This window comes from Tympanuchus pallidicinctus, unplaced genomic scaffold (genome assembly GCF_026119805.1).
Source record: "Tympanuchus pallidicinctus isolate F22 unplaced genomic scaffold, pur_lepc_1.0 scaffold4, whole genome shotgun sequence".
Lineage (NCBI taxonomy): Eukaryota > Metazoa > Chordata > Aves > Galliformes > Phasianidae > Tympanuchus > Tympanuchus pallidicinctus.
Window position 1 is genome coordinate 15,862,327 of NW_026294758.1, and position 26,210 is coordinate 15,888,536.

At 35.5% G+C, this 26,210-nt stretch overlaps 1 protein-coding gene across 1 annotated transcript in view; it reads left to right on the plus strand.

The window, feature by feature from the left end:
- The window catches only part of ADGRV1 (adhesion G protein-coupled receptor V1), a 264,974-nt gene that overhangs the window by 124,349 nt on the left and 114,415 nt on the right, over nucleotides 1-26,210 (plus strand). The window contains exons 81-86 of the mRNA XM_052701347.1: nucleotides 2,312-2,719; nucleotides 3,649-3,833; nucleotides 5,021-5,270; nucleotides 5,430-5,569; nucleotides 7,099-7,259; nucleotides 8,368-8,468. Of these exons, the coding sequence (XP_052557307.1) occupies nucleotides 2,312-2,719; nucleotides 3,649-3,833; nucleotides 5,021-5,270; nucleotides 5,430-5,569; nucleotides 7,099-7,259; nucleotides 8,368-8,468 (1,245 nt within the window). The remainder of the gene's footprint in view (nucleotides 1-2,311; nucleotides 2,720-3,648; nucleotides 3,834-5,020; nucleotides 5,271-5,429; nucleotides 5,570-7,098; nucleotides 7,260-8,367; nucleotides 8,469-26,210) is intronic.

Consider the following 26,210-nt stretch of genomic DNA (forward strand, 5'->3'; position numbering starts at 1 on the left):
ATGATGGACTGCTGGCATTGGTAGACAAAGGAAAGGCAACTTATGTGGTCTGCCTTGACTGTTGCAAGGCATTTGACGTGGTCCACACTACATGCTTACTGCTGGAGAGAGATGTTGAATAGAGATGGATTTGAAAAATTTAGTATTCAGTGGATAAGGAATTCATTGGATAGCTGCAGCAACAGAGTTGTGGTCAATGGCTTTATGTCCAGGTGAAGGGCATCTTTCAGGGATCCATCTTGGGTCTGGTGGTCTTTAACATTTTTATCAGCAACCCAGATAATGGGGTGGGGAGGAGTGCACCCTCAGCAAGTTTGCAAATGACATCAAGCCAAGTGGTGCAGTTGGTAAGATGGAAGGAAGGGATGCCATCCAGAAGGAATTGGACAAGCTCGAAATGTGAATCTAATGAGACTCAGCAAGGCCAAGTGCCACATGTTGCACTTGGGTTGAAGTGATCTCATATGTCTACAGAATAAGAGAAGAACTCATTGAGAGCAGCCCTGTGGAGGAGGATTTGGGGGTTCTAGTGGACAAAAAGCTCGATATGAGACAGTAGCCTGCACTTGCAGACTGGAAGGCCGACAGTATCCTCCTGGGCTGCAACATAAGGGGGATGATAAGCAGGGACAGGGAAGTGATAGTTCCTCTTTACTCTGCTGTGAAGCACCATCTGGAGTACTGCATCCAGGTCTGAGGTCCCCACTACAAGAAGGACATGGAACTCTTGAAAGAAGTCCAGAGGAGGGCCAAAAAAATGATCAGAAGGCTGGAGCACCTCCCCTGTGAAGACGGGTTGAGGGAGCTGGGTTTGTTCAGCTTGGAGAAGAGAGGGCTCTGGGGAGACCTCATTGCAACTTTCCTGTCCTTAAGGGGAGCTTATAAACAGGAAGGAGGCTAACGTTTTACATGATTTTATAGTAACAGAACAAGGAAGAATGGTTTTAAACTAACAGGAGACTTAGGGTGGATGTTTGGAGGAAATTATTTACTCAGAGGATGGTGAGGCACTGGCACAGGCTATCTGGAGAAGTGGTTAGGTACCACATCCTTGGAAGCATTCATGGCCAGGTTTGATGTGGCTCTGGGCAGACTAGTCTAGTAGGTGGCAATCAGCTTGCAGCAGGGAGGTAAATAGTCTTTAAGGCCTCTTACAACCCAAGCCAAGAATTAGAATCCTGTGATTTTTATGATTTTCATTAGAGTTGGCACAGATGATGTGATCTTACTTTAGAGTAAATGTGAACATGTGGACACCACACTGATTCACTCTACTGTTCTCCTGCAAATTCAAAAAATATCTTATTTATTCCATAAGTAAACTTTTCTAGTTAAACCAAAATGTTTTCAAAAGGGTTCTAATACTTCACAAATAAAAATCTTTGCTCTATATAGTAAGAGAGCTTTTCAAGAACACTTGATTCGAGTTGTATTCTGTACTTAAAATGACTAAAAACTATTGAAAAGTCATACATTTGAACAGTAGTTCAGAATGTTAGCTTCCACATAAGGAAGGTTTATTATATTACCAGATATAAATTCACAGTTATGGTAACAGACAACAAGAATGTGAAGAATGAAACAGTTCCTACAAAACTCACATAAAGTAAAAAATAATGGTACTTCATGGGGAAATGATGCTGCATAGCATTCCCTGATAAGTTAATCTGTCTGCCTTGTGCATTTATTCTATAAATATTAAATAATAAAATATATATTCTATATGTATTCTATATTTATTCTAAAAATTTGTGTTTTTTTACTTTAGTAAACTTTTTTTTTTACTTTTAGTCTTAAATTGATGATTCTTCTTCTTGAAAGTAGGTATACTGAAATTCAAATTTTTACCAGTTCATATTATTTTTGCCACATATTTCTGGAACATTTACTTTGCATTTGTATAGTTTTTACTTACAGAGTTTTTACTTACTGAATTGATGGCGCTTCATCCTACTTATATAAACTTACATGGATCCTTCTGGAATTCACCTTATTGATTTCTGTTTATCCAGAAAAGCTTTGTGATTATTTTTTTTTCTGGAAAAAGAGAGAGAACCTCTTTACTGATTCGGACATTATGTAATTCTTTCTTCTAGGTTCCCAGTGATCAAAAGTGATAGATTTCTGTTTCTGGTACATATTTCATATAATGTAATAGTTATAATCACTCTTAGGAAGTACATTTTGAAAGGAGATTTTGTTTTATGCAACTGAAGCTTACCCACTTAACATATGTTTGTTCAACAGCAGCTTTTTTTGAACAATCTTATCTGTCATCATGTCACCTGAAACTCTTTTGGTTTGTTTTAAGGAACTGCAAAAGCCTGAAACTGTTGGTCGGACTTTCATATCTCCAGCTATTGCGGGACAAGATTTTGCCAGAGCAGAAGGTCTGCTGACTTTTGAACCTGGGCAAAGAAATAAGTTTCTTGATGTGACCCTTACTCCAAAGACAGCGTCATTAAACCCGTTTCCTAAACGCTTCCAGGTTGTGCTTTCTAATCCCACAGGAGGTGCCAGAGTAGATGATGTCTATGGTGTTGCTAATGTCACCATTGTCTCAGATATGGGGTCCTTGCCATTCTGGATGCTGATTGATCAACTGCATCAGCCTCTTGATGACGCAATTTTACAAAGAGTCCTTCAGAATCTGAATGTCAAGGTGGCCGCAGAAACTACTGAAGAACAGCTCACTGCTGTGATGCACGTAATAGATAAGGTAAATGTTTCCTGGTGTTTCTTGAAAAACTAATGACTTCAATAAGTATGATCTATAATAAGATCAAAGTTATAATTCACAACAGGGACCCAGAATTTACTTCCCAGATTGTGGAAGCAAAAATAGAAATCACAGGTACCACAGTCAAGGAAGAAATTTGTTGCTAATGAGGATGATGACAGGAAATCATAGAACAATTAGATTGAGAAAAGCAAGCAATATTAATTTTGCATATTTACACATAGCTCACGATTTCCTGCTGTACAGAATTTTATTCAGTGCTATACTTTTAGAGAACTTACTGTTTCTTGAAGGCATCTTTGTTGGTTCTAGCCCTGGCACAATACAGTAAGTTTTTCATAGCTTCTGATGTCAGCACAAGGACAGATCATACCATGGCCAACTGGAGTCCACTGTATTCTTAACTAGGCATATAGCTTGCCTTTATTCTTGCAGTAGCTTTGGAAATCGAGTTGGTGCTATAGTTGGGCACTTTAGCATTGCATTAAATTCTGTAAGAAGTCTGATTCTATTAGTCTACTTTTGTGGCATTCTGGCTCTTCTGCACCTCTGGAATAATGCACACAAACTGGAAAACAAGCATGTAGACATTATTGGACGTTATAACACTCTTCATGTCAAAAATTCTCCAAAGGATAACAGTTTTGTTTTTTGAAAGAATGAATACCACATGGGTTCTTTATTAACTCCATTTAGTAAACATATCTTTATGTAATTTTGTCAGTAGAGTGCTCCTCCTATCTTGGTAGCAGCAATTAGAAGTTGAAAAAAGTTTCCTGAACTTTCAGAAATAATGCTGGTAGAGAAACTAAAATGTAGTAAATGATAAAAGAGTTCAGTGTGAGGAAATGTTTTAAGCAGACTTCTGCGCATAGAATGCTGTTCAATATTTTTTTTCTTCACAATAGGTTACAGATATAGGTGACAAACATTTACTCACTGGTAAAAGTAGAAGTCTTTTCTATGAGATACTCTGTGCTCTCGCTAGTCCAAAACGCAAGGACACACGAGGATATAGCCTGCTTGCTGACGTGACTGAGAAGTTTGCTTTTTCTTTGCTGACTGAGATAATGTGTGGATCACCGGGGGAGAGGTTAGTGAATGTGAATTCATAGTTTTTACTTGAAATATATGACAAAAAATGCTGACATAGACATGAGAACATTTAAGTGGAATTTTTAGATATGGGTGTTGTCTGTCATGATGCATTAACGACACTGTGTTGTGCTCTGCAACAGTTGTACAAAATGCAGCATAGGCACTACGACATGGTGTCATAAATAACCTGTGCACTGATACAGGATAGCTGTGAGGATAAGTTAGAAAGTCTCAGACCTGTTCATTAACTTTAGTTCAAAAACTCTCAGGAAAAAGGACCATTAATATTTTTGGGAAAATAATTTGTAATTACATTGTGGGGAGCTACTTCTAAGGCTTGGGTGAGTGAGAGTAAGGAAGCCACAAGTTTTACTGGCACCTTAATTCTGGGATTCTGTGATTTTTGTCTTTGGTTTTGTTCACTTGAACATTATTTTAAATTACGTTAAATTGCTATCTTGATCTACAAGTGCATAGTATCTTGTGGTCAGACTAATGTGTAGGGGCATTAGTTGGCTTTGGAAGTAGATAATCATCATTTATGAAACAGGTGCTTTTAAACAGTGTGTTTCTCCCACTGAGAATCTATTAATGATTATCTGTCTGAATTTTAGAATAAAGGTTTCCCTAATCCACGTTTGTGAATATCAGCATCATTTAGATTCCTATCTCAACTTATTTTGGAAATGTAATTTTTTTTCCTATTTCTTTCTGTATGGGGTCTGAGGTCTATCTCAGCACGAAAGGCAGTAAATGATGTACATACAGATGTTACTCAGAACAGAACTTGCAAGTTACAATTCTTTTTTCTGAGTTTATTTGCATTATCTACTAGAAGGTCATCAGTTTCGATGTCTCTTCCTTTTGTAGACTCAGTTCCACATCAAGTTATAATAAGAATAACTTTATTTACCAGAGAGTAATTTTGTTTGTACATCATGATAAACAAAGCCCTGAGGGGAAACAGAGGATTTGGAATATGTAATTACTACATGCATAGATACTTTGTCTATAATACTTCAGCCTTTCTTTTTTTTTTTCAGCAGCTGAAGGTCTATCAAACGTCTTAAAACCTTAAATTACGGAGGAATAATGTATTAATTACAGATACACTTTAGAATCACTCTGTGAAAAGCAGCTGAAGCTCAGTTCCACTTATCTGTTGCTTTTCCATTTTAACAGAGGCAAAAATATCCTTGATAGCTGTCCATACATTGCAATAATGGCTCACAACTGGTATCCTCAGCAAATCAATGGACACAGATTTGATGGAAGAGACGGTGATTCTATTCAAGTGCCTGAGCATTTATTAAAGGTCTCTATTGTATTATCTCCTCCCCAAGAAGAGAATTGTGAATCTATACAGTTCACAGAATACAGCAGTCAGCAGTGGTTTCTCACTGGAGATAAAGAACTTGCCCTAAAGAACAAGGTTTGAAATAATACAATTTATTTTTACAATAAATCAGTTAAAGTACTGCTCAAAACAAACAAGGTTCACTTAAAATAGTGTGTGTGTGTGTGTGCATATGTGTTTCTGAATAAAATGAGCACTGACAGGAATTTCAGTAAAATCCGTATTTAATTTCAGGTTTTTTCTATGAGTTTAAAGAGTCAGAGCTCACACCCTTTGAAAGACAGCAATGAAGTAATTTATCGGATTTATGCCACAGGAAGTCGGATTGTTCCACAGAAGTCTCTGTGTCTCCTTTGGAATCAGGCTTCAGAAAGGTTATTTTATTCATCTGTTTAATGTTCCAGTGAACCCGTGTATTTGTCTAAAATGTGATAACTGTGGTTAGGTCACCTGTAAGTATAAAATTCTTCCCATTTCCTTTTATGTATTTTTTATTTTTTTACTTTTCTAGACATTATAATACTGTACAAAAAATTTTGTACAATAAACTAGGTAATTATTGTAGCTGAGGCATTTCTAAGACTTCTACTTTTAACTTATTTCACCAAAATACCATATGTAAAAATGAGGCAGAGCTGACAGGCCATAAATTCCAGAATTGCATTACTTTGTCATTCTTAACATTTTTTACCTCTTTACAGTTGTTTTCAGACAGCACTTAAAATCCATTCTTACAGAAGTAAACTATTAAACATGCTTGTCCAGGGTTGCTTCAAGTCACTGATACACTCAGGATATTACTAATTTTGCTGTCATAGAGTCTTTTCTCTGTGTCTATAAGAGAAGTAAATGTATAAGTGAAATAAAAAAAAAACTTTTTAAGGGCAGACGTAGGATTTATTTAGACCAGTAATCTGTCTTCCATAGTGGCTCAAAAAGGATGCCTGTGGAAGAGTAAGATCAGAATGATCATGTTTTAGCTCCCCTAATACCACTCTCTGTTACCAGCTACAATGCATATAAGGCTATGATTATTTTTTTTTACAGAAAAGACACCAGCTGCTTGTTCTGAATATCAGTGCTACTAACTTAATGTTTTTCAGAAGAGATGACAGACCTCTCATCATTTTCTGTTCTTACCATACTATTCATATTATTGTAAACAGTGGAACAATTTTGCTTGTGGTTCTCCGGTGCTCCAATGTTCAGTCTGTGTCTTTCCTATTCACACAAAATAAATTGGTGAATTCAAAGAGAATTTTGTTCTGTACTCTGTGAGATCTAATTGTTTTGACTCTGATATCATTAAAATGGCTTGATCAGTCTGAAGCTGATATAAACTATTTCTTTGCAGAAGGGAGGGGCAGCAGGATGTACCTATAATCTCCCAATTTGTCTAGTTGCTATCATAGACAAGATATACTTTCCATTAGAAATTATTAGATATATCACCTGCATTATCCTCTTCCCAAGTCAATTCAGCAGTACTGAAGGACAAACAGAACATGATGGTAATTTCAAAACAACAAGTATCAGTATAAAATGAATTATTCTTCAGAGTGGAATAAGGTATAGTGCAAGTGACAAACAGTTTGAACAATCAGCCCCATATTTGTTGCAGAACCTTTAAAAATATGACTGCAGAAATTCTTTAATGGAAAAAAGACATTCGTTATCATCTATTCAGAATTTCTTTTTAATAACGAAAATGAAAACAAGGTTATAAACAATATTTTAATTTCATGTAAATGCTTTATTAGGAAAGAAATCACAATGAAGTATTTACATACTTGTAATAGTTTAGAAAACTTTGTTTTTCAGAGATACAGTAAAAGTTTTCAAGGTTGCTTACCATGTAAATTACACAAATCCAATTACAACTTTGTAAATCTTTGTTCTGCAGTTGGTTATCTGATAGTGGGTTCTGCAGAGTGATTGATGACACATCAAACTACGTGGAGTGCGCTTGTTCTCATATGTCCATTTATGCGGTGTATGCCCAAACAGACGACTTGTCTTCATACAATGAGGCCTTTTTCTCTTCTGGATTCATCTGCATTTCAGGTCAGTAGATACAATTTTCTAATTATCAGCCTCTAATGACCAGAAAGATTAATTGATTTTTAACAATTTTAGTAACTCATGACAGTCTTTTTAACTGGAGGAGTATTAACTAACTTCATTCTATATAAGTTGCTATCAGGGCTGGTATGTGTACATTTAGAAATTTTCACACTGAAGAAAAATGCAGAGCAGGAGAGAAGTATGTTGTTTTCCATATGTTATTTATTGAACCATGCGAAAGTGGAAGATGACAGTTATTTAGGGCAAAAACCTAAAACCCTAAACCCTTCTCTGTCTGTCGCAGCAGTAAAGTCATCCTTTTTTGTCAAGTCTTTCAATTACTATTGTACTTCACCTGAAAATTCTTTGACAATTTAAGTTTATAGTTTACACTCAGAAGTGACAAACTGAGGGTGATAGACTCCCTGTCATGTATAGAGTTTCCTTGCATTCTGCATCCCAACTGCAGTCTGACATCTTGGGAGAAGAACAAGAGTTTAAACTAACCAGGATCGTGATTATTTTTACTGACAGCTATAGTAGCATTTAAAAAATGCTCAGAGAAGAAAGAGATCTAAATTTTAAAGATTATTGACATTGCACCTTTCACACTGCATTTCATTTGTGTGCTGTAGTCAGTCCTGAGTAAAGTACTTCCTTCTTCACTTGTTTCTGGGCACTGTGCAAGCAGAAAATATAAGTTATGCGATCAGCAAAAAAATATGCTAAAGAGATTCTTGGTGTATCCCTCAGGTCCTTAAATGGTGTTCTGGGTCTCCTCCATGAGAGATTTATGAGTTCTTTGCTTTATACTTAATTATTATAGCAATCCTCCATGTGCAGAAATTAAAAAAAAACACTTTGCAAAAATGATTGCTTTACATTATGTAATTATTGTAGCTCCCAGTTCTCTGAAAAATATATATTAAAGGTAAATTCATGTGTGATGAAAGTGTGACACAAAATTAATGTTCTCTTAAGTTTTTGTTCTTTTATTTTTTATTTTTTTTTATCATGATCTGCACCTTCAAGAGTGCCAACGTTGTCTTTCTGTAGCACAGTTTATTAGTCGAAGCCTTAAATTTCCATTTTTCTTGTTCCTGTGTAGGTTTCACTTTGGCTATTATCTCTCACCTTTTCTGCACCAGATGTGCAATGTTTGCAGCTAAACTTCTCACTCATATGATGGTTGCTTGTTTGGGTACTCAGGTAAGAAAGTCTGAGGTCTCTAAGTGTAAATTAAGCAAATCTTTCCTTCCTGTCAGTTCCATGGGCATGTGTGAGTACCTTCTCCTCCCTTCCTCTTCCCTCCCCATCCCTCTCCTATCTGGCAGTTTGACAGCAGCTTTTTGAAAAAGAAAACTATTTTAGGACAGAGGTAATAAAGGAGGTTGTTCTTGACAGGAGTGGACTGGAGTACTGTTAGCTATTCTGAACAGCTGAAAGAAAATTCGTTTACAGTTGTCTTTGTTGTGATAAGTACAGCTATGTCCTCTTACAAGTATTTAGAAAGTATAGGTATGATTACTAATTTAACTATGCAGTTAAATTTTTATGTTTTCACTAATACTTCTGATGTCATGTTATTTAATACATTTTCAATTAAGAACTTTTAACATGAAAATGAATACTTAATTAATGCTAACAAATAAAAGGAAAAGTGTACTGCTTTGCATCTTTGTCTAGTTATATTCAGGTAGGTAAACGCTGAATTTACAGCTAGTGCATCTCAAACCAATCTGCAGAAAGAAGGTAACTTTATAAAGTTAATTTTTTTTGCCAGAAAAAAATAGAAGCAGCTTTTCAAGTTAGTCACATTCCATATATATGTATATAATTAACTTCCCTTAAACATTTGTGCTGTATGATCTGTTTTTCAGTTGCTACCAATGCACTAATTAGTATTATCTGTAGATGGCAGTCAAACCTTTTCAGCACATTACTCAGTAACTCGTCCTTTCAAGGCTACGCCTGCTCTGTGTTTACTCTCTCAATGAAGGAGAGTAGTGGTTCACAAAATCCAACCTCCCTTTCAGTCTTCTCCATGGACCTAAAGCTTCCAGTGCTAACTGAGCGTTTCTAAAGCCTCCAACAACAGACATTTGAATGTTCAGTATACCCAGTTTTGAGGGATCTCACCAAAAAGATATAAAAGACCTTCTAAAGCCTTTCTAAAACTTTTTCTTTCTCCATTATGGTATTTACTCAGAGAAACATGACATTACCAAAATATGTTATGTCTTAAATCCTCAGTTATTTGTTAGTTTGTTTAGCCATCCTATTTGTCATCAAAATTCATGCAACAATTCTGAAAAATCTCAAGGAATTAAAATGAGAGAGCTGAGATTTTCAGTTTTGGAGTAAATTTAGGTGAAGATTTCTGTACTTGAAAAAGTATAGCATGAACACAATTCACAGCATCAATAGGCTTTTACTCATCAGTGAAGTTCTCATTTTTGACAAACTGTAAACCTGGATTAGAATCATAATAGGAACTGCTATGCTTTTGTCTTGGAATAAGCACTTTATAGATTGTATGTGCTTATTTGGCTTGATGCATCACATACTCAGCAAATTTTCATATGTATAAATCTAGGCCATTTATACAGCGTATGCTCTGTGTCTGTGGAAGACACTGAATGTTATGAGTGGCACACATGTATGGTAAGTTTTGATTTTTGTGTGCGAGCTGCTCTCTATATCTGTGGTGTAGCTATTTCTTTGGAATATTTGAGCGTGAACAATTTGCTGACAGTAGTAATTGTGTACAAATGGCTTGTTATTCTGGCCAGTAATGCAGAGTTCAAGTCTAAATAGAGGAAATGTCATATAGGGAAACTTGTAATCCTTTTTATTTTTGCCGAACAACAGCATATATTTGCTAATTTTGCCAGTCTTCAAGCTAGTGCAACATCATTCATCATGTCTAGCACTTATCAAGCTGACAAGTCAGATTCTTTCTTCCATTGTATTCAACAGAAATGCAAGATGAAGAAGACTTACTATGTTTAGCTGCCTGAAAGCTGTTTTACGCAACCTGAGCTGATGTGCAAACAAGCATGTCAGATATGTGTTATTAAGATCAAACTGTGCAAACAATCCTAGTTTAAGAAATTGCTAAACATTTATTTGAAAATGATAAACTGCGGCCTTGAGAACTAATACTTGGTAGAAGTGTTTTATCACTTAATCAGATGTAGACAAAATTGGAAAACGCAATTCTGCTAGAAATAGATACATTGGAATGAAGTGATAAAATATCCAAGAGGTTTTACAGGAATAGGATCACTGAAGCAAGGGTTCACATGGAAGTAATGTGCTTGAAGGCTACAACTCATGAAAAAAATTTGGACTTGAATAGGAAAAGGGCAGCTAACAGGATGGTTTGTAAAAGCAGTCAAAAGCAGAAAGGTAAACACTCCTTGAGAATTCAGGATTCAAACATCAAGTAGCAAATTCTGCCATATAGAGCCCACATCTGTCATTTGATGAAAATGGAACTTCTTTGTTAACAGAAATATTGTTGATCTTAACCATTCCCTAAAAACCTAGGGGAAATCTCTATTTCCCTATAATCAAAACCCAAAAGAAAATTGTTATATGTATCAAGACAGGGAGAGTTTGAAAAGAATATTCCAGGATGCAGTGGGTGGAGAGATACCATGTACCACCTGCCACAGAAGCAACTTATGCCAGTCAGTGGTCAAATAGGCAAGTACTGCCTCTCTCTTGGCAGTAGAGAAGTCTTTGCAGCAATTCAGATCTCCCTTAAAGTTAGTGTGCTTTTTAGAGTCAGGCAAATGAAAACACTACTTAAAATGCTGTTTCTAAACAAGCCTGGTCCAGAACTTCACTAAACTGTATGTCCATATGAAATTTATATGGACCTAGCAAGTATCATTACTGTACAATTAGACCCTGCTGCCTTGGATGAACTTATCTGCTTTATAAAACCTAGTTGGTTTTGAGGTCTGAGATTTCTGATCTGATTTCCTTGTATCCTGACAAGAGTAAACAATGCAGAACATAGTGTTGTTAGCACTTCAGGAAGATGAACAGCCCACAAAGTTAGTAAGAGGTCAGAGTAAACAGAACTAAACCCAGTGGACTGGAGTTGCTGTCCACTCTAGAAATTCAGCTTCATGATAAGGCCGCGATAACACTGAAGAATAAATTTATATTCTTTGTTGCCTCTGCAGTGAGAACTAACAACTAAAATTTTCCTCCCAATAATTGGTTTAATTCTGAATTGATTATTGTTTAGCTGATTTCAGTCATTCCCACGAAGTCAGCGCAATTTTAAATTTGTTCAGCTTCTTTAAAAAGCAGTTTCACCTTAGCAATAAGTAGAGACATGGTTATTAGCTTGTATAAGTACAATTTCATAGTAGATTAATCTAAATTGAATACTTTTATAATACAGCCATGTCATTTTATGATCAGGAAGGCTCTGAAGACCTATCTCTATTACATTATGTTTCTAGTTGTGAGTTCTCAGTACCCAAGTAGAATCAGATTGTCAAAGCTAATCAGAAGTCTGTACTAGAAGAAACGATCATTTATCTCAAGATGGCAGAGACTGAAGCTGTTACATATATATACATAAGTATATATGCGTACACATTTTAGATTTAAATACATGCTGTCTTTAGATGACAGATAAGGTGTATTGCATCTTTTAGAACCTAGGGTCTAGAACTGGATTTAGAACTAGGGTCAAGAAATTCTTATACAGGCACTGGAACACAGAGGATAGGCGCAATACAAAATATAATCCTAAGGAAGGACTGTTAAGAAAAACAGCAAGTCGCTCTTAGGCGCGTGGACAGTAAGGGAACCGATTCTTACGGAAACATCATCACTGCATATTTCCTTTCTTCCAGTAGAGGGAGCAATTTCGCCTTTAGAGGTCCTTGTTACGGAGAGTGCAAAGTGGGAGAAGACCGTTGTGAAATTGCTGTGACACTGAGACGCTTGGTATTAGCATGAAGCCATCTGCTGATATTTAAAGCCAAGGACCAGGCGAAAGTAAGGGTCAGTGCAGTGCTATAACAAAAGATTTGAGATATCACTTTAACACTCTAAAGAGTGTTGAAATTTAAAAGCACCTGAATTAGCTTTATCTCATCTTGAAAGGAAGGATGGAAGGAAAAGTGCTCATGTCCATGAAATCATGGACAAGTGATGGAATCTCTAAAAATTAAAATCTGAGATACACATATAATTTAAATTTTATGTTCTTTTTTTTTTTTTTTTCATCGACTAACACATGATTTTGGTCTCTCACTGATAACTGGTTGTTATGGTAGTACTCATCTGCTTCTACTTCTGTTACTTTTAGAGATAATGTTACTTTACTGTCCTTGTTCCCTTCTCTGACGTTAGAACTACATTAATAAAATAGTGTTAATGCACAGGCTGTTAGTATCTGCTTAGAAGTTATCTCCTGGGGTTTGCCAAAACTCATATATATGAGCAATACTGTAACATATGTTAGAATTCTGCTACATTATCTCACACCTGTCCTCATTACAAACAGTCAAATGTTCTAGTTTTCACTTTAAAGTGTAAGGTTATGAGATTTCTATCAGTTAATGCCTTTCAGCTCTTTCTTTTTCTTTACACTCCTGCTTTTTACCAACATCACAAACTATTGGGGACCACACGCAGAGTGAAATAGACAGCAGCATTTCCAAGTTGCCCATTCATCCCTTTTCTCTGTGTTTTACCAGGAGAAAAATTATTCTGCTCCCTCTCTCTAATTCATGCTTTTCAGCATAATTATTTAACTCGTTTAAATTTTCTGTGTCCTTTCTTATCTCCCTTTGTTCATTCCACTTGTGTGCCATTCTTCTATAACAAAAATGTAGATAGCTATTATTCCCTCTAATTAGCAAATCTCACATTACTCATTTGCCTGCTAACAAGCTTTCTTCAGACCTGTCTTTTTGGAGACAAGATTCTCCGCATTTGCTGTTACACATAAATTCTGACCTTAGGAACACCTGCACAACATTAATCAGACCTGCAGAATTTAACGTAGGAAGGAAGAAATCCATCAGCTTTCTTGAGCAACAGTATCTCAGTTGTGTTGCTTTGCAGCAAATTACAGTCATATTAACCTATATACAGAAGCTAGCCAGCTTCTCTTTTTACACCACCACGATCACTTCATTGGTTTTCACATTTCCATCTGCTGGGATATACTTATATTTTTTTAAATGGTCTTTTTGATTCAATTTTTGGCAGTTTCCTTGTAACTTTCTTCTTTACATCTTCCAGTTAGCTGATGTTCCATACACACTAGATAAAAAATACTTTTAAAGACTAAAGGTGGTTAATTATTGGTGTAAATGACACCAGAGATACATCTGGCAAGTACAGGCAGAATTGTGTCAGGGTCTGGACTGTATATAAAAAATAATTCAGTAAGATTTTCATAAAAACCAGCTTACCAATGATCACAGTTAACTGTGATAATTGTACTGAGCTTACCAATGATCACAGTTAACTGTGATAATTGTACTGAATTTTGAAACTAGTACAAATTGTAGATCTGAATAAACTCATGAGAAAGATTGTGAAATACACAAATATAAATGTAAATGATCACAGAAAAAAGCAGTAAGTGTTATATATTAGTTGGACGGAAAAACAAAGAGTGTACAAAGTGTATGTTCATGTGCAGGAAAGAAAAAATCATGTTCAGTCATGGAAAAGTCTTTAGAAACATAGTTATTGATGATATACTCTTTCACCACTATAGAAACAGGTGACAAATGAGTTGTTCACAGTGTCACATGTGGTCAGTGGGATCCTTCAAAGCAGTTCCCCTCTACATGTCTGAATTCAAATTCATAAAAATTCAAATTTGGATATAATTTATGGAATTATTTCTGTTTTGAAACTAAACACTTTTTTTTTTTTTTTTTTAAATTGAAGCTCTGGAAGATGATGACTGACCTTTTAAAAAAGTGTTTCCACAACAAGAAAAAAATTGGGAACTGGAAATAAAGAAATCATGCAATGCAGATGTGTTCTGTAAAGATGCATCAATCTTCTAAATCTTGCATATACAAATAATTTCCTATTACCTTTTTTACAGGTGCAAAGTAGTTGTTGCTATTTGTTCCTTCTGAAGTGTTTTTAAAATATTTCAAGTTGTGCTTGAGTATATCTATTATCTAAATACACTAGTGTACTTCAATTAGAGACAATTATATCAACATTTTCAAAAGATCTCCACATGAGATAAAAGACTGAGCTCTGTAACAAAATCAATCTTCACATTTAATCGTGCTCTGTAGTTGGTGCAGTGTTTCAGTCTCGTACCTTGGAGCAGGGCTTTGGGTAGATGGGTGGTTTTTAATTTTTTCTTAAACCCTTTTAACAATTGCCAAGTTATTAATTCATTATGATACACTTGGTCCTACTCTTGACCTGGGAAACATAAAAGCGATGTTCATGTATGAATCTTTATTAACCTTTATATTTCAGATAAGCATGCAACTTGCCTTCTATTCTATATAGAATAATATATGCCATTAATACTATGAAGCTCATTAGTTATTTCTAGCTGAAACCAATTATAGCTACTAATCACTTCAGATTAATCATCAGTGTGGATGTCCAAGCTTCTCAAGTTTGTCTTAGAACAGCAAAAAGCTTTCATTATTGAACTTGATGGCAAATTCTGTCTGTTGTTAAAATATTCTTTGTTAATGTCAAACTGGTTTTTGAAGCCTTGCGTAAGTGTGGTGTCACTGGAAATGTAGAGGAGTAGAAGCTAATAAAGAAAGTAGATGAAATGGTGCCGTCTGTATGCACAATGAGTAACATTATTAGCTCTTCAGCCACCTTTACTGATATGAAATCCTATGAATCAGTGATGGAAAGATCACATTTATCTTTCTCTACATATGTGAAACTTTTCCTCTGTAATGTATCCTTGGTTATGTTTATTTAATAGAATTTTAAAATAACTAAGCTTTGACTATTCCAGCATTAAGATTGTAAGATTTCTTTGTTCTGCGCTTGTATGCTCAGTACTACTAAAATGATAAAATCAAAGGTGAACTTGATCTTAATCATACAAATAGATCATTCCTGACATAGGAAGCAAAGTTAAGACTGAGTTGATCTTTTGTTTAGAAGTGTGAAGGGAAAATTGTTCTTTTTATCACAAGCACAAATGAGAATAGCTTCTTTATAATCCAAGGATAGCAATGGACAGAACCTGAAGTTGGTGAGCTACTCTTGCTCTGTTCTGGAATGGAAGTTCATTTGGGATTTCCCAGAAAACTCCAGAAACTCTGCCTTTTTGGCCTGGAAAATTTTGCATCAGACCTCTAATAAAACTTTTATTAAGCTTACTCTAATTTAGAAGTCAAGAAATAATGCTTTCTAAAATAATGCAATATATATAAAAAAATCTTTTCTGAAGATAATGGTTCACAGTTGCCAGAGTTTCTAACATTCTGCTGAATATGTGAAACTCATCCATATGTAGAACTAGAAGCATTTGCATAAGAGCAAATATAAATTATTGGGAGTTTTATTTTTCAGTAGTACATTACCATTACATTACCATTAGTCTATAGCTCTATACAGTCTGCTCACCTGATGGCTTCGTTAGAGTATGTGGTGCTGTGCAATCTGTCTGTGACAGTTAGTGCCCAAAAAGGGATGTAGGTATGTAGAGAGAGCAACAGTGATTTTGGAGAATTCCATGACAGGTTATGCACTATGTATATGTATATATAGATACTGAATGCATCAAGTAGATGCTTGAAAGCAATGCTGATAATGGAGCAGGAAAGCACGCCCTATGAGTAGAGGCTGAGAAGAATTGGGTTGCCCAGTGATCAAGAGGCATTTAGATAATGGCCCCAATAACATGCTTTAATTTTTGGCTAGCTCTGAAGTTGTCAGATATTTGGACTCAGTGATCTTTTAAGGTTTCTTCCTGCTGAACCATTCACTTTCAGAGAATCACAGAATCGTCATAGAATAGTTTGAGCTGGAAGGGACATTTAAGATCATGCAGTTCCAACCTCCCTTGTGGACACTTCCCACTCAAAGGCCCAACCAGACTGGCCTTGAGTGCTTCCAGGGAGGGGGCATTCACAGCCTCACTGGACAACCCGTTCCAGTGTCTCACCACCCTCACAGTAAAGAATTTCTTCCTAGTATCTAGTCTAAACCTACCCTCTTCTAGTTTTAATCTATTTCCCCTTGTTCTGTTGCTACATGCTCATACAAAAAGTCCCTTCCCTTCCCAGCTTTCCAGTAAGTCCCCTTCAAGTAGGTCAAGGCCATTACAAGATCTGGAGCATTCTCTTCTTCAGTTTGAAGGACCTCAGCTATCTCAGCCTGTTCCCCCTGTAGGCTAGGTGTTCCAACCCTCTGATGTTCTCCCTCCCTTCCGTGCGACAGACAGCACTGTTCATTAGTCATCTTGAAGTGTAAGTTCCCCTTTTTTCCCAGTCCTACTAAGACATCCCTAAATATCAGGTATAAATCTAGAGATAACTCTTTTCCTTACAGTTCATATTTGACCTCAGTCCTACTCTTTGATCAGTGCAAGACTGTAATTGTCTTCTGCTTATCATTCATTACCCTCCATAATAAATCAGCTGTTACTCCATCAGATAACACAAGATTTCTCAGACTGAACTCTGTATTTAACCTCTGCTTTTTCTTGTTGTTCAGTTTTCTTTTATTTTTGGAGTTACTGTGGCCTCCTTGAACAATTAATATTTTAAATCTAATAATAATATGATTTATTTGCTTCATGTAGTGCAATTCCAGATGTGTTTATTGTGTTCATACTCAAAAAATTCAATTTTCAATTCCAAGTTCAATCCAAAATCTAAGCTCTTATTTGCTAAATTTCAGCCAAATAGTGTTGAATAATTTACTGGACTGATAGTATATTATATTCATATAATATATATGAATTTGAATATATAATATTCATATAGTATATTGTATTCTCATAGCTGAGAGAATAAGCTGAGAGACAGTGCCCTGTTCTGAAATATTTTGTCTGTAATTATTTATCAGATGGTTTCCTCAGCTGTATTCAGTTATTTCAAGTCGAATAACCAAATCAAACTTTCCCTTATACTCTTATAACCTGCCCAGAACAGTAAGTAGATGTATCATCTCTGCAGGTATGTAGATTCTTGAGATGCACCATCACCATTTCCAGCTGAAGCACTGAAGTGTTGTTAGAGGTTTTTGCAGAGCAAAGAACAAAAGCTGGTATACTACAGACCTCACATAGTCCTTTAAAAGATAAATCCCCAGCTTCATTTATTTTCTAAACTTTCATGTGGTCTCTGTTATTTGATATCTTGTTTCTCTCAGACTTTACTTTGATACAGAACACTGGTGTAAGTCAAGCAGTGTAGATAAATTCCTGTTAATAGTGTGAAGGTAGATTTGAAAGCTGCACAGATCTTCTGTCAAACTTCTATCAGCCAATTTTCTTTATTTCTTTGTTGTATGTAATGTAGAAAAACAATACACTATGGTATGGGTACTAAAACTGAAGGGTCCTTTAGAATTCACTATTCTCTTGAGCTAATCGGGGACTAGACTCCAGTTTTGTGAGGAACTAGAAAACAGGAAGAAATCCATCCTCTGCATGTATTGGTTCTTTTTGATTTATATTCTATTTCAGTTTATATGTGATAGCCAATCTATACTTGCTACATGCCACTAAAGTCTGTATAATCCACCTTTGTGTTCAGATTCTGAGCCAGTAAATATTCAGAGGTACCAGACCTGAAATTTTCTTTTATAAATTACGTTACAAATAATAACAAGAATGTTAGTGTAGTTTGTAATTAATAAATTATGAATTGATAACAAAATTCATTTTCCCATAATTAGATACAAAGTAGACTTGCTTCCCAAAAATTTACATCCTCTAAATATGGGACTAAGAAAATTATACTGTAATATACATTCGTATACATATTCTGCCCTATGTTTTTGCTTGTTTGGTTTTTTTTAGATGCAGAGGCAGCTGCGTGACTTTTTAAAGTTCTAGCTTTTCAGTGACGGTCTCAAACTATGGAAGGGTTGTACACAAAGGCTGATTTCTGTTCAGTGCATCTAGCCCTCCCATGCTCCCTTCAGGTGGTGGGAGTCTTCCTCAGCATCAGAGCAGTCAAGCTGATAACTACTTGAATTACTTTACAGGAATTCTATCACTATCTCTTGACTATGGTGAGATTGCTTTCACTATGTTGAGTTTAGCCTCTGTGAGTTTCTTCTTTTCGTGACAACTTTGTCATGCTAATATCAAAACAAAAGCCCTATCAGTTTTGATTTCTATAAGCAGTAGTCACAAAATTATCCAAAGATAATTCTCTAGTAAAATTGCTCTTTACTAGATTACACTACTGATATAGGAACTACACTTGACCCATTTGTTTTTCTTAGGTGTCCTCTTTTTTATAATTAAGTTATGATTTAATCTCTCAAGAAATGTCAATATAGGAATATTTAAAATTTAGAATATTATTCAAAATAAATAAATAAATACAAGCATGCATTTATATTTAAGAAAAAAATCCTCTCCATATTCTGAACAAAACCACAAATTTTGGTTGATTTGACATTTATACATATATATGTAAGCATCATAGTAGTTTAGTGTCTACACTATGACTTATTTAAAAACTTAGGTGATGAATGGAAAATTTAGTTTTATTAATTGATAAACTATGTGAAACAGTATACAGTTAAAAACTTTTCTGAAAATGAATACATAGATACAAAAAATAATTTTAGATTGTCTTCAGACTGAGATATTCTGTGAAATTGTGTATAGTACAATCCTGCATCCTGTAGGCTGACCAAATTGCAGATGATTCCAAGACAACACAAGTACAATAGTAATTTTATATCCTCACCTTATATAATCACACATAGACAGTAGTGGTACGTTGAAGATTTTTTATGAGTTTTTTTTAGGAACAAAAAGATTGGGCTGCAGTTCCTGGAAAAGTTGCTTTTGCTCATTATTTCTAGCTTATTTATGTTTAAAAAATAATAACAACTAAGCATAAGGCACTATTCAGTAACTTGTATTGCCGGAAATGTTGACAGTGTTAAATAGATTTTCTTTTTGTAAAGAGGTCCAATTACTGCATTATTAATGATATTATTTAAGTACTCATTAAATGTGACATTATTTAATAGGTCTGTGTTAGTTTAAAACCTTCATTAAAGTATTACTGTAGGGGGTTTTGTAATCTTGTATTTTTCCATCCATGTAGTGCTATATTTCCCACTGACCCTATGAATTGGGAATCTTATTTGGATAGTGAATATGGGTTCTTAGGCCCTTGGTGAATATTATGTAGGTTATGTTGTTTTCAAGTGATACAAGAAATTGAGGGGAAAAAAAATTAAGCATATTCATTTTCCATTGAGCTCCTTTAAATTATTGTATGATGTTAAGGTGATGTTTATTTGTTCTATATGTCTTAATAGCAGGTGGCAATCTCCTGTGTTAAGAGCATCCTATTAGGCTGTACTGAATTTCATAACTGATCAGAAGCAGAAGATAGAATTTCAATATGAGAATTAAGGCAATCAGCTACTTCTGTGTTATGTAATTGCAAATGTTTTTTTTCTACACTGTATGTAGAAAGAATTAATGTACAAATGTCATTATTTTTCTTTTATTTCTATTGGACAAATGGAATTTTAGTATCCTAGGATTGGAGAAATTTTTTTTTATGTCAAACTCAGGAGTTGTAACTTTCTGCAAATTATTATTCTGATTATAGCCACAGCTAGATTGGTAAGAATGATATTACTGATTTATTTGTTTATTTGCCAAAGCATAAAAAATTGCCCTTTGTGGTGTATTTTCTGAATTTTGAATATTAATGAATAGTTTTAATTTATATGAAGTTGTATGTTTCCGAAAAGAGAATAAGCCAATTTCTCTCACTTTTCTATGTAGTGTAAGTTACTTTTATGACAAGGTTCACTTATTTCATCAAGACTGCCTTGGAATAAGTATCTCAAGATAGAGAAGTCTAATTCTGGAATCTGTTTCAGAACTGGAAAAATCTGAGTGCAGTACACTGATATTAGATCTTATACTCGAGATGTTTTGAGGCTGTTCAAACTATGAACTAATGTCATTCTTTGGGAATTCCCTGTAAGTGTTAAAAAAAAAAAAAAAAAAAAAGTTACTTAAAACTCTCCATATTTCAAAATGACATTTAAACTGTACTAGACTAAAGACTGATCCTTTATGTATACCTATACATGTATAAACTTATATGTATGTATATATGAGTTTGATACATGATTATGGAGATGAGAGAGAAAAACACTGAAATTAACTCAACCATATAAACAAGACTAAAGTAGCCAAAACAGACTATAAGACTAAGCTGAAAGCATTTAAAAAGATTTAAAAAGAAACTACAAAAAAAGATTTATGCATGATCAAATATCTACATTTTATCGTGCCTGGATGCCTACCTGTGCGATCTGCTGTAGGGAACCTGCTTTGGCAGGGGGGTTGGACTCGATGATCTCTGGAGGTCCTTCCAACCCCTACAATTCTGTGAATCTGTGTGATTCTCTATCTTCTTAATAACATATCAGGGAGCCTGCTGGTTATGACTTTTCAGTGCTTTCATGATTTTTCATTTTTTTTCTTGAACTCTCACCTGTTTAGGATACTGTTTGTTAATTACACAAAACTCAATGTTTTCTTTTCAAAGTACTTCAAAGATATTCCAAGATGAATATGCACTGGAGAAATGTCATCACTTACTTTTCTTAAGATACTGATTATATAAACCATGCTTAATCTTTAACTTAGCATCTTGTAGGCCTTCCAAATTCATGAGGCCTATACCATTTTCCTCTGAATTGCGCTAGAGTGATAAAAAATGAAGAGGCCAGAATAATCCCTTTGCTTTGGTTAAAATAAAATTATTTCATAAGTAGAGAAAACAAAATGTTTTCTTCCACAGTATTTATTGATATTTTCCTTGTGTTGTTTTGGTTGTTTTTTTTTTTCCATTCTTAAAATCAGCTTAACAATGTTGCTTAACAACGGCTCATACCATGCTCAAGCTTGTAACTTGCATCTCTCCACTCCATCCTCTTCTGCATCCCATCCCTTGCTATATTGAAATTCAGTATGTGCTCCTTTTCTTCCTACCATTTTCAGCAGTTTTCACCAAAATCCTCTTTGCTCTACTGATTACCATCTGTGACCTCTTTTTATCTAACCTTTAGCTGTGATAGAATACTTGATGCTTTAATTTGACATTCTGGTGCTCTTTCATTAAAGCCTTTGTCATTCTGATGCCTCCCTGCAACACACATTACTCTCCACATCAATCCTAAAGTGAATTTCTTTGATTTAGCTAAGCTCATTAGCTCTGTTATGTTCTCTGTATCCAGTCAGCAGCCCTTGTTAACTCTTCAGATCATGGCCAGAAGTTGTTACTGGGCACTGTACTCTCCTTGCTCTTTCATATTGTGGAAGTCCTTTTAGTGTACTTCATTACAAATGCATTTTCTTTGGCAGTGAATGTGAGCTAGTTGCCTTCTTTCTGGTGAAACAACACAGCAGGACACCATTCGGGTCCAGAACAACTTCATTTCATAGTAAACAAGAGTTCTCCTTTTAATTGTCACATTGATCCGCTGTAATTGTGTGGATGAATGTAGTAAGTACAATTTACTAACAATTTTAATGCCTAATAAGATCTGATTAGGGAAGATTAGGATAGCATGTAGTATACACTGAGATACTGCAGTCAGTATCACTAAGACAGGAGCTTGATTCTTTGTAGAGAACTGAAAACTTATCAGAGTAGGAAATCTGAAACTTACAGGTAGTAACAGCTCGAGGAAAGGATCTGTCATGTTCTGCCTAAATTGTCTACATTTCAGTACATTTATCCTGCTAGAAGTATTTTTCCTGATGACTATTACATTTGTTCATGGGAAAATTTTGAGTAATTTAAAAGTTTTTAACAGAAGTCATAAAACTCAGTTCTTAACTCTGGAAAGTTAGACGTGATAAGAGATGTAAAATATCAAGGATTTTTTTATACAGAAGAAATCAAATCTTTATCTTCATCTGTTAACCTGCTTGTTTGTGTATGAACTATGTACAAACTTATAGTAACTAACATACAGATTTTGTTCATTTAGTTCTTTGATTAATCAGATATGATTCTGGTCAAAAATAATATCACAGTATGTTGTTTCAAATGACTATAATTTAAAAGAATCTCTATCTCAATCTTTGATCTCAACCACATTGATATATAAACATTATTTCAAAATACAGGAACAACTAAAAGGACTAAGCAACTAAGCCTGCAGATCTTTCTGAGATGTATGAAGGGAATTCCAGTTAAGCAAATTCTTACATCTGATTTCTGAGCTTTATTTTCTCTTGTTTTTCACAGACAGAAATTTGTTGCAGTTTTTATTGGAGTAATCAATATTTAGTGGTATTCTTCCACTGTAAAGTTCTACAGCATGTGAGCTTTCTCTTTTGAAAGGTTGATTAATAGAACTGTATTCTAGTAGGCCCGTTCCTGCAATGCATTATAACACAATACAGCACAGAGATCTCTAAGTTACCGCTAACAGATATTTCAGAGTTGGAAAGCTGTAACTGTATTAATGTAACATTCAGTTCTGCTGGGTTGCAAGGTTTATTTGTTTCTTTTCTAAACTCTATGCTTTCTAATCATAGAATCACAGAACCATAGAATGGTGTGGCTTGGAAGGGACTTTTAAGGTCATCCAGTTCCAACCTCCCTGCTATACAGAGGGACAATTCTAACTAGACTAGCTTGCTCAGAGTCCAATCCAGCCTGGCCTTGAATGCTTCCATGGAGGGGGCATTCACAATCTCACTGGTCAACCTATTCCACTGTTTCACCACCTTCATGGTAAGGAATTTCTTCCTAATACCTCTTTCATTTTAAAGCCATTTCCCTCACCCTGTTGCTACGTGCCTTTATAAAAAGTCCTTTTCCAGTTTTTCTGTAGGCCCCCTTCAGATAGGGGAAGGCCACTGTAAGATCCCCTCCAGAGCCTTCTTTCCTCTTGACTGAAGAGCTCCAGCTCACTCAGCGTGTCCTCGTAGAGGAAGTGCTGCAGCCCTTTCATTATCTTCATGACTCCTCTGGATCTGCTCCAGCTCCATGTCCTTCTTGTGCTGGGGCCTCCAAACAGGATGCAGTACTCCAGGTGGGGGTCTCACAGTTGGTGGAAAGAATCGCATCCCTTGACCTGCTGGTCATACTTCTCACTTTTTTTTTCTTCTTCAGATACATTTTCATTAGGTTTAAAATTGGTGATACATTTTCTGAATTCATACTTCATAGTTTTATTTGGAATTAAAAGCTTGGATATATTTATGACCAAAGTTATAAAAAAAAAAGATGGAGGATCAATCTATCTCTACTAAAATTTATTCAAAAAAAAAAAAAAAGGGAGGGGAGGGGAGGGGAGGGGAGATGAGGGTAGGGGGGATGAGGGGAGGGGAGGGGAGGGGAGGGGAGATGAGGGGAGGGGAGGGGAGGGGAGGCGAGGCGAGGCAAGGCAAGGCAAGGCAAGGCAAGGCAAGGCAAGAAGTTGTACCTGAAAAGATTACTATGAACCTCATGAAGTATAGCAGAGACCTATTGGTAGAAACTTTCTTCTGGAATAAAAGACAATGGCCCAGCAGCCAATTAGGTCTCTTGGGCTGCTGTCTCTTCCGTTGAGGACTTCTCATGTTTTTCATCTCATTTAGACTATGAAAGCACTTCATATGGTCTTATTTTCATCTTAATTTAGAACGTGATTTTTCACCTTTGCTTTTCACCTCAAAAGCAACTTTTTAATAACTTGACTTAATAAAAGTCTGACATTTTAATGATTGTTGTGTACCTGCAGATGTCAAAGAACACATTTTTCAGACTCATTCTTTGCATATGTATTGTTAATTGTATGTGAGGAGATTGAAAGAGTTCTTCAGCTGAGATATCCAGGTTAGATAAGATAGATGCATATATTGTAAAGAAAAATTAAATGTCAGTAAGCCTAGAAATAGTTTGCACTGTACCATGATACACTCACTATGTTAACAAAACAAAATGCTTGTAAAGAGACAGATAAATATTTAGCTATCCATAATGTGTCAGTTGTTTTTGGGATCTGGTTCAAAGAGGAACATAGAAATATATTGTTTTTTTTAAATATCTGATCTTGCTTTCCCTTCTCAGATAGAAACTTTTTCAGTGATCTTATTCAGCATGTTCTCACAAGATATGGTGATCTGATTATGACTCTTATTTCTTTTTTCATAAAATTCAAACATAAGTGTTTCAGACTTGACATCTCCCATCTTGTCTTCTTATGAATCAGTTCTTCTTTCTTTAAATCACAACAACAACAACAAAAAACCCAAGTATGCCAGCTTTAGTAAATGAGAAGTAATAAGGCTCAGTATGTGTGTGCCAATGAGTATGTAAAGAAGATTGCCACACCTTAAACCTCAAGCAGCATTCAGCACTAGGATTTAGCATACCAGCTCCTATTTATTCAAACTGTTGCCTTAAGAGCTGGTATTTCAGCCATGTTTGCCTTAGATGAAGTATGCCAGTTCTCAGCTTATCTCTATTCTGAGCACTAGTGTTATAGAAGAACTTTGTCAACATTTCTGCATTCCTTGACTGTTATCAAACAAGCATTAGCTGTGAAGAAAGAAGAACACCAAAGATGTTAATAATCCGATTCTGCTATTTCAACTAACACCAGTTACCTTTTTCTTTCCACTTTCACATGTCTCTATTAATGAACAATTTTGGTATTTTCTTTTCAAATCTGTTGGGATACAGTTACAGCCATATGAAACAATATATAGTAACCAAGACATACTGCGTGAGAAGGCTTCTTATTGCTCCCCTTAGTGCAGGATATTTTACCTATTGATACACAGAATCAATTAGGAAGTACATACTAACTCCTGCATATTAAAACGAATTTCTGCTCCAAGGTTAATTAATCTGGTTTTGACCTGTCACAAGTTAAGAAGAGTTGTGTTCAAAAGTGCTATGCTTTTCAAAATTCTCTTAGAGTAAGAACACTAGAGCATAAGTTCTGATAAGAATTTGTGTGTTGTTCATAGTCAGCTGCAGTCAGTTTCCTAAGAATGAAGCTTTAATATGGAGATTTAGTCCCACAAAAACTACACACCCTAATGTGAAATGTTTCAGCATGCTCTGTTCCCAGCCAGAATAAAGATGGTTCATTTCAACTTGGGATATGACTACCAGTCTATAGGCTAGTCTGGATGGGAGGCTCCTTCCACTTCACCTTTTGATACTGTGCCAGCACACAAAAAAATAAAAATAATCAGAATTCCTTAGGTCAAAGCGAGGGAGCAAGAGGGAGCATGACTCTGTGGCTAACTGACTGGGGCACTTACTTAGAAGAGGGGAGATCCTGGTTGTGATTTTTGCTCAAAGGTCTGCACAAGAATCTTGTGCTAAAGAGTTATTTGTGTGTGGAAACTCTAATAACTGATCTGTCCCCATTCCAATCTTCAGGTTGAGAAGGGCATGGAGACTCTCCACTTCTGAGGTGGTCTTTTTTTTTTTTTTTAATTGCATAAAATTTGCATTTTATTCTTTTATTGCATAAAAGAAGGGCATTGTTACCATTTCAACCATTTTTTTTAAAAATGAAAGCCTGCCAATTTTTGGAAGAAATCTTCTGGCTGCAAACTTGAATGAGATGTAGAAACCTCCTTGCAACTCCTGATTGCAAGGTTACTTCTGACAAGAAAGCAAGCTTTTGTGAATTTTTCTCCATTCTGTGACTTCTTTTGATGGGAACTTGTGCCACTTACTGCAGTCAAAATGCTGGCTGCTATGAAATACATTCCTG